At 34.6% G+C, this 9,651-nt stretch overlaps 1 protein-coding gene across 2 annotated transcripts in view; it reads left to right on the top strand.

The window, feature by feature from the left end:
- CRISPLD1 (cysteine rich secretory protein LCCL domain containing 1) overlaps window positions 1–9,353 on the top strand; it is a 48,590-nt gene extending 39,237 nt beyond the window's left edge. For both annotated transcript variants that reach the window (XM_049633234.1, XM_049633235.1), the window contains 3 exons: window positions 731–806; window positions 5,180–5,310; window positions 8,228–9,353. In XM_049633234.1, the coding sequence (XP_049489191.1) occupies window positions 731–806; window positions 5,180–5,310; window positions 8,228–8,279 (259 nt within the window). In that variant the 3' untranslated portion in view covers window positions 8,280–9,353. The remainder of the gene's footprint in view (window positions 1–730; window positions 807–5,179; window positions 5,311–8,227) is intronic.
- Window positions 9,354–9,651: the final 298 nt, after the last annotated feature.

Genomic DNA, 9,651 nt, shown 5'->3' with positions numbered 1-9,651 from the left:
GAGCCTGACGCGGGGCTCGAACTCACGGACCGCGAGAACCTGACCTGGCTGAAGTCGGACGCTTAACCGACTGCGCCACCCAGGCGCCCCAGTCGCCATTTATTGTATGAAGCCTACATAAGGAACAGATATGGGGACTGGAGGAAAAGATTAGGAATTTGGTTGTAAACACCCTTAGTTTGAAATTGTTATTAGATTTTAGTGGAGATATTGAATAAGCAATAGGACACAAATTTGGAACTAGGAGGTCTCAACTGGGGATACATATTTGGAAATCAGTAACTTATAATCATATTTAAAACCATGGAATTGAAGGATATACCAAAGATGTGAACATAGAAGAAAGAAGCTAGATGTGTGAGTCAGACAATGAGTCAGTTTTTCAAGTTACCTGTTTATTAAATCCTACAGAAACATTGGGTACAGTTCCCAGATACTGAGAGATACAACCTGATGTGTCTTTCTGCTTAACCCCTAAATTAGAAAGCTTCCTGGTTAAGTTAGAAAATAAAAGAAACACATTTGTGCCAAAAGCTGGAAGTGGGTAAATTAAGCAGAAGCAATTGCATCTACTGCCTGGCTTCTACAATTGACCTATTTTAGAAAAAAAAAAAAAAATGAATAGGGTGAGAATGCTGTTAACATTTGTGTATGCATGTCTGTGGTCTTATGAGTAAGAATGGCTAAAGAAACCTGCTACTTAATATTTGTATATATATATTTTTTTCAGAGTCTACTGTCCTCGTAACTGTATGCAGGCAAATCCACATTATGCTCGTGTAATTGGAACTCGAGTTTATTCTGATGTAAGTACCTTAATTTATGCAGCTCTCAGTATTCATGTATATATGTGTTTACACAATATTTGAATGTATGTATATACATTTATATATAGAAAAAGGAAACAGATTCTGTGTTGGTATACATATTCTCAGAGAAGCTAATCAATAATAACACTGAAAAACAACTATTCTTATGCAAATATGAGTGCATAATAATTTATTTTTACCAAAATTTTTTTATGTCCTGCCCATATATGTTATATCAGACACTTTTGAAATAGACCAGAGGCATCCTTCTGAAGGAAAATTCATTTTGTATTTTTATTATTTTTTATTTTTTGAAGTTTATTCTGAAAGAGAGAGAGAGCAGAGGGGAGGGAGAGAGAGAGGGAGAGAGAGACCCAAGTAGACTCCACAGTGTTAGCACATGGGGCTCTATCTCGGGAACCACATCATGACCTGAGCCGAGATCGAGAGTCAGACACTTAGCCGACTGAGCCACCCAAGTGCCCCTCACTTTGTTTTTTTAAATCTTCCTTTTGGTTCTTCAGTATTTGTAATGTAAACTTGATAATTAAGAGATTGTCAAATGTATGAACAATATCTTACACTGCCAAGGGAACATGTTTTTCTTTTGTTTTAAAAAATTTTATTTTTTTACCAGTTTTTTAAATTTAAATTTTAGTTAACATACAGTGCAATATTAGTTTCAGTAGAATTCAGTGATTCATCACTTACATACAACACCCAGTGCTCATCACAAAAAGTGCCCTCCTTAGTATCCATCACCCATCTTGCCCATCCCCCACCCACCTCCCTCCATCAACCCACAGTTTGTTTTCTGTCATTGAGTCTCTGGTGGTTTGTTTCCCTCTCTCCTCTTTTTTACCCCTTCCCATATATTCGTGTGTTTCATTTCTTAAATTCCATATATGAGTGAAATCATATGGTATTTGTCTTTCTCTGATTGACTTATTTTGCTTAGCATAATACACTCTAGCTCCGTCTGTATTGTTGCAAATGGCAAGATTTAAAGAGCACCATAAAATCAAGAACAGATAATATGTTAAAATACATATGAAAAGAAAGCACTTGAGGGGATGTTATAATGGACAACATTACTGGGTTGGACAAGGACTCTTAGCTGGGAGGCCTTCGGTATGGACAAGTGCTTTTTGAGCCAGGTTTCAAGTGTGGGTTGGGGAATTGGATTAGGGACACATTCTAGGTGGGATGAACAACACTTACAAAAACGGGGAGATGACAGCAAGCGAGATGTATGCATAACACATAGGTTTGCTTATCTTTGAGCAGGTGAGCATTGAATCTAAAAGGGGTTGCAGCCAATTTTGTGTGAGGGGTGGGGTATCCAGCTCTTGAAACATGTAAATGGAGAGTCTGAATGCATGTTGATGAGTTTAGATTTTATGTGGCAGACATTTAGAAACCGTTACAAATTTCTAAGCCAGAGAGTTGCAAAAACAAATTCAGGAAATATACTCTTGAAGCACATATTCAATAGAATACCATGGAAGTAGGTTTGTAAAAAGAGACCTGAAACAGTATTTACCACCTTATTTCTGTTGGTGAGTTCATTGAAGTCCAGGGTTTGTTTTCATTCAGCTTTACCTTTGCAATTGTTCTCCACATCTGAGTCCCTCCCAGGCTTCAGTTTTGCCCTGTGCTTATATGCAGCTTAAATGTCCTGCTGGTATAATAATTTATTAGTCCTCATGCTTTACTTATCTTCCTGACTGTTAAAATCATGGTCATTCTTCACGTCCTAATTTATTGCCACTTTCTCTGTGGAGTGTTTTGCTGGATCTCCTACTACATGTATTACATAGCCCTTCTTTCAACCCCTAGAACTTTATTTTTTTTTTACTTTTAGCACTTACCTGATTCTGTTAGTGTTATGACTATTTCTCTATCTCTTTTATTATTTTGAAGTTCCATGAGGGCAACAGCCAGGCAATTGGAGCATCATTTTTTATTAACAGTTTGATGTATGCCAACCTGTGAACAAGACAGAATTATATCCTGCCTTAACAAAACTTAGAGCACACAGTGACATCAGAAATTTAGCAAATACCTTGCACATAAATATTTGTTGAAGAAATAAATCCATAAATGCACATGAATAAGCCTATCTAGAATCTTCAAAGATTTCAGAAGAAGTTATTCTTTTTAGATTGTCCCTTTAAGCACCAAACTTTAAATTTTAATCATGCCCGGTGAAAATCTTTCATAATATCCTATACCCTCTTATACCTATAGGCCGTCTATTTTTCTAGAGTTTAGGTTTTGTTAGACTTTGTGTCTTGAGATCATTTTATCTTCCTACCTTATTGGACTGCATAGGCAATTATGTATAGGAAATGATTGTATAAAATCATTTTAAGAGTTAGTTGGAAATGCAAGGACTACTATTATGTGGTCAGTGCAGATTCAGAGATTCAAGCATTAACTACCAAACTCCCCCTCCCCCCACACACACAAAATATATTATTTCTTTAAATACAAGATATGGAAAAATTTCTCTCTCCCTCAACCCCTCCACCTTTCTCTCTCTCTGTTTCTTTCCGTTACTACTTGTACATTTTATTGCTTTGAATTTTTCTCATTTGTTACAAGTAAAGTTAATTTCTGCATTCATTAAAAGTGTTCCACTGTTTTCACAGATAAATTCTTTTTTTCGTGATATGTTAATTCTTACAAAGTACGGGTATAAAAAGAAAATCTCTTCTGACCTTTGAACTCAAATAGGAATGCCTGCTGACTGCATAGTTATGGGCAAAACAATAGTTTCAAAACATATTAAGTGCTTGGATTTAGTGAATGTTATATGTAAGCACTTTTATGCCTTGGGGAAAATGCTGATAATACTCTTTTAACAGAGCAAGATAAATACTGAAATGCGTACAGAATTATTTTTAATTTTATCTGTTATGAACCATATTGGATACAAATATTAAATCAGTGAGGAACTTTAAACTGTGAATAAAATGCCTCTTTGGAGTAACGATACGAGGTTTTAGATATATGGTATTTTTTGATATAGCAAAAGCATGAAAAGGATTAAACAGCTTGGCATTCAGGCTCTCTGATCTAATAAGTTCTGACTGATGCCACAAAGTTCAGAGCACAGTAATAAAGCAAGGTCATGTAAGATGCACATGCTTATGTGAACTTAAAACAGCACATTAAGTCACTCACATGTGCATAGAGAGAAAAATAGAACACACTAGTACAATCGGAAAAGACCCCTGGGATATGAGGGGGGATTGTTTCATACAGAAACAGTTCAAGTGTTTCATTTTGTGGGATTTCCTCCGGCTGTATTCAGCTATTGACAAATTTTGGTAGAACATTAGGATTAAAGCAAATGTTAAAATCTGGAGAAGTCTTGAATGGGGCAAAATAAAAAAAAAAGTCAACTTTTAGAAGTCCATAGGTAATGGTTTTAAAAACATGGACCTGAAACAATAATTTTCTCTTCTGTAGAACTCCCAGTTCAATTAAGAAGGTATAACTGGTACAATGTAAACATAGTGCCTCATGTCAGACCATTCAAACCAAGGTGATAGACATTGCAGATATAGGTTGGAAGCTGTGATTGTTCTTTATATTTTGCTTCATGGTTAAATTTTCTCTGTGTAGGCTATATTATTTAATAGAAGAAAACTCCCCATTTAATACACACCTGTATTTTGGAAAAGGAACCGTAAAGATATACAGAACTATCATCTGTTAATAAGACAAAAATGAACATAAACCAAGTACAGATAATGTAACCTGTTAACATTTGGTCAGAGTGACTAGCAAAAGCTAAAATTTAAGCGATAAAAGGAGCAGGGATGCCTGGGTAGGTCCGTTGGTCAAGCTTCCAACTTTGGCTCAGGTCATGGTCTCACAGTTCATGAGTTTGAGCCCATGTTGGGCTCTGTGCTGACAGCTCAGAGCCTGGAGCCTGCTTAGGATTCTGTGTCTCCCTCTTTCTCTACCCCTCCCTGCTCATGCGCTCGCTTTCTCCCTCTCTCTCTCTCTCTCTCTCAAAAATAAACATTTAAAAAAGAGATAAAAAGAGCAAATTTGTATCTGATTACTTACTTCCACTATAGAAAAAGCCTGATGTTTGGAAAGGCAAGTGTTCTTAGATTAAACGGTGATGGGAGTTTACCATTGTGGCCACCCTTGAGATCTGCTTTCAGACTTGCTCAGAATTGGCTTTAACTCTGTGACTTTTGCAACATTCCTTTATGCACAGAACATCAACCCGTAACTGCTGACTATCTGTATAGAGACAGGTGCCAGTGACTTTGGTCCAACAGAAGAGTAGACCGGACAAGTTCAGCAGGAATTTCCTAATAACGGTGGGTTTTTCCTTGTTGCCTCAGCTGTCCAGTATCTGCAGAGCAGCAGTACATGCTGGGGTGGTTCGAAATCATGGTGGTTATGTTGACGTCATGCCTGTGGACAAAAGAAAGACTTACACTGCATCTTTTCAGAATGGAATCTTCTCAGAAAGGTAAATTTAAAAATCTGTTTACATATATATTTTGTATTTTATATACTCAGAGTCTCTCTCCCTCTCTCCTCCCGTGTCTGTCTCTCTTTCTCGTTCTCTACATATACATACATACACCTTTATGCTTGCTTTATAACCAACTCACTTTAGTATGGGTTTGGAGTTATGTGGCTGTGCCAGTGTGTTTCCTTTGCACACTGAAATAGTTGGTCTTCCAGGGATGGGAGAATCTGAAGTACCAGAGGTGCCTGTCTCCTCCAGGCTTATAAAAATCAACATGAAAATCGGATTATGAGTCAGAACCACTCTTTTGTTAATTGTTAATAAGGAAATTTCTTTCATCCTCCTTTGGATTTTCTAGATTAGTTTTTATATGTAATTCTTTCTAGGTGAGCAGGGCACTGAATATTTTTCTAATCCAGTTATATGACAAAGTATTTGATAAAAGAGTGAGTCTGGTTTTCTCCAGAACCAAATTCTCTTTTTGATTGGAAATTTGATATCTATTATGACATAAATCCATGCTTTCTGGTCATCTCATACTATTTGGTCCATTAGTATTATATATTTTTGTGGTTTGGGAAAATTCGTATGACTTACTTTATCAAGTAAGTTAAGTATCAAGTAACTTATTTATCAAGTAAGTTAAGAGCACAGAACCTATAGTGATTTTTCAAATCATTTGTACCTGTACAAATAATATTAGCTCTTATGTATATTGTATGGATACAGAAAAATTTCTAACTTTTAGACATTTACTGGATTCTTCAGAATTGCCAGTGGAGGTTCCACATCTACGGTAAAGTTTCTCTAAAGGACACCAAAGGATGTGCCATGCAGGGTATCTAGATTGACTTCCACATAACCATCTGAATGCCATCTTTATAAAAAGACAGCTTTGCATTTACCATCTATTTTCAGCAGACCATATCAAGAAGCCATTGTTAAGAAGGTGACTTCTCTATAACCTGACTCATGTGGTTCATAGGAATAGTTTAGAGCACTAACTTATTATTTCCTAAGTCTGACAAAATTTAAATCATGTTGCTATCATACTGATAAATATTTTTAACATCTATGGTTTCAAGAAAAAAATTTAAGTTTATTTAGAGAGAGAGCACAAGCGAGTGGGGGAAGGGAGAGAGAGAATCCCAAGCAGGCTCTGCACTGACAGTGGAGAGCCTGATATGGGGCTTGAATTCACAAACTGAGATCATGACCTGAGCTGAAGTCAAGAGTCGGATGCTCAACCGATTGAGCCACCCAGGTGCCCTGGTTTCAAGAAAAATTTTAGTGAGGAAATTTAATGGTCAAATCTGAAAGATCCTAGGAATGTCTTCAGTAAAATGGAAACACACACATACACAGCACTTAATATATACACATTATATATATAATATATATTGTATGATATATATAAAATAGATACGTATAAACTACATTTTTGAGTTGTAGAGTGTGATAGGCAATTTAATAAGCTAAAACTAAGTGGTGTTTCATTTACCTGTCATATTTCTTATATTTATTCTAAAACTATAAGATGATATCCTGAGAAAACTGAGAATAATCATTATTTTTGAGCACCTGCTATGAATTTCCCAGACACTGCTGAGCACGTTTAGTAGCTCAGCTCCACCAATGGCCCGGTAAAGTCAATTCTGTAAACCCTGATTTAATAAATGGGTTAACTTAGGCTCAGAAAGGTTAAGTGATGTGCCCAAGCTCTTCTAACTAGTCAGTCTCAGAGCTTGGGTTCAGCAGTAGGTCTGTAGACTAAGAAATATGCATTTTTCCAGTGTATCACTGTGTACAAAGAATAAGTACACCAAACACATCTACTTTCTAGAGTACTCTGTCAGTGTCCTATAGATAAATATGGCTTTTGATTGGCTATCTACTTGTATGAAAAACCTAGTGTGTCTGTGTGAGTACATGTTTATGTGCACTCTTGTGATACCCTCATACTTCTTCACTCTAAAAACTCTCCTCTTTCTTTTCTTGTATGTAAATATATATGTAAAAGGAATTGCACTTGGTCTCCCTCTTAGCATTTATTGTGTTTATCTCTAAAAGCCCCTTTTTATTATTAAGAAAAACTTCATTCAAAAATGTAAAGACTTCAAAAGTTTACATTTAATTAGACTAAACAACAATTAATGGTATTATCGATGTTTTACCTTTTAAGCATTTAAATGAAACATATCTTAACTGATATTGCCAAATAAAATATAAATAATTTAAGAAAGAATTAAATGTATGACTCTGTATCACTTTTAATTTGTGTTTTAAAATACGTTGTGTTTAAAATGAGATTGAGTGCTTGTATGCGTGATTCGATTTCAGTGAAGAAATTCTTAGGACCTTTCAGATTTGACCACTAAATTCCTCACTAAGACTTTACTTGAAACTATAGATGTTAAAAATATTAATAAGTATGGTGGCAACATTATTTAAATTTCATCAGGCTTTAAAAATACTAAGTTAGTATTCTAGAGTATTGCTTAATTATCACTGTCTTCTCAACTTGCAGTTAACTTTTAACCATATTGGTCAGTTGTAAACCTGGATCTCAGTACTCCTCCAGTAAAATGGAAAAACAGCTGCCTAACTCTGTTTTATAAGAATCAAAGGTGGTAATATGGGAAAACATGATCTGGAATCTACTAAGTTCTATATAAAATACTATTATTACTGTGCACCTTAAATTTTAGTAAACTTTCAGCTCAGCATACAACCGAGATTTAAAGAATTATGTCATTCTCAGTCAGGCTTTCCAATAGCTATAAATTATAGTAGCCTAAGAAAGTTGGCCATCTGGATTCATAGAGCTGCTTTCTTGACTGTCATAAGTAAGCATGATTTATTTGGAGGATTATATGTAGAGATGACATCAATATACTTTTTGTATTTTTTGCAGTTTACAGAATCCTCCAGGAGGAAAGGCATTCAGAGTATTTGCTGTCGTGTGAAATGGAACACTTGGAAGAGGATCGTAAAGACTATTCCAAATGCCATATTTCTGAAGTTTGTATAAAATTGTAACATTACTGTACAGAAGATATCAACTATTTTCAGCCCCCAAAAAAGTGCCAAATGCATATAAATCTTGATAGACAAAATCTGTAAAAATAAAACATGGGACATTATTAGCTTCAGGAAAGGTAATGAATATGTAATGGTTTTAGAAATCCTGTGTTAAATATTGCTATATTTTCTTAGCAGTTATTTCTATAGTTAATTACATAGTCATGATTGTTCTACATTTCACATGTTCTTTTATATGGTGCTTTGAATATGCCACTAATAAAATGAATCTAAACATTGAATGTGAATGGCCCTCAGAAAATCATCTGGTGCATTTAAATATAATCAACTCTCAAAAAATGAAAGGAACCATATTATCACATTTTTCCCAGTTCAGTACTATGCCATTACCTACTCCAAATAATCTGAAATTGTTTTCCACTTAATACCTGTATAGTTTTTCTCTTCTGTTAAGTTTAGGCATATAGAATATTATGTCCTGATATTGCACTTCTTATTTTGTATAAAGTAATTCCTTAATATCCAAATGAATCTATTAAAATGTTTGATTCCTTGGGAATGGCTTTACTAGTAAGTGGAATGAACTATTTATTCCATAGTAGAGTAGTGGTATGAAAACATTCCTAGTGATAATATAGTGAATATAGGGTTAAGCACAGGCAGCCAGAACTTTCTATGTGTTGTTCAAAATGAGGTCACACATTTTTCTTTTGTATCCTGGCAAATACTCCTGCAGGCCAGGAAGTATAATAGCACAAATTTTAACAAAGGTAAACTAATGTATTGCATCACCATTGCCACTGATTTTATTAATGGTAAATGGCCTTGTGTATAAATGTTTCCATATTATGGTACCTATGATGGTGATATATTTGTTTCTATGAAAAATGTATTGTGCTTTGAGACTAAAAATCTGTAAAATGTTAATTTTGGTAATTTTTTTTTCTGCTGGTGAATTTACTCTTTCCTTGTAAACATATTAAAATTAATCATGTTTCAAAATATTTTTAGTTTCATTTCTTATTTTGATTTAGAAATCATTTTAAATTAACAAAATTATTGCAAGTCTTTTAAACTTGGGTTACTGACATTAATATAAATAACATCCTTAATACCAGAAGTCTGTGAAGTCAACTTGATTATTTAAGTATTTGTATATGAAAAAGAAGACCAGATAATCATATATTTATAAGCATTGTATCAAGGGAAAATTTGAATAAAACGAGGAAAGAATCTGAAGGATAGAAAATAATTACTAAAAATTGACCAGACAGTAAATACTTCATACATTTTCAG

The sequence above is a fragment of the Panthera uncia genome, chromosome F2, assembly GCF_023721935.1.
Source record: "Panthera uncia isolate 11264 chromosome F2, Puncia_PCG_1.0, whole genome shotgun sequence".
NCBI lineage: Eukaryota > Metazoa > Chordata > Mammalia > Carnivora > Felidae > Panthera > Panthera uncia.
The sequence above is the reverse complement of the archived record's forward strand: the minus strand, read 5'-3'. Positions and strand labels throughout refer to the sequence as shown.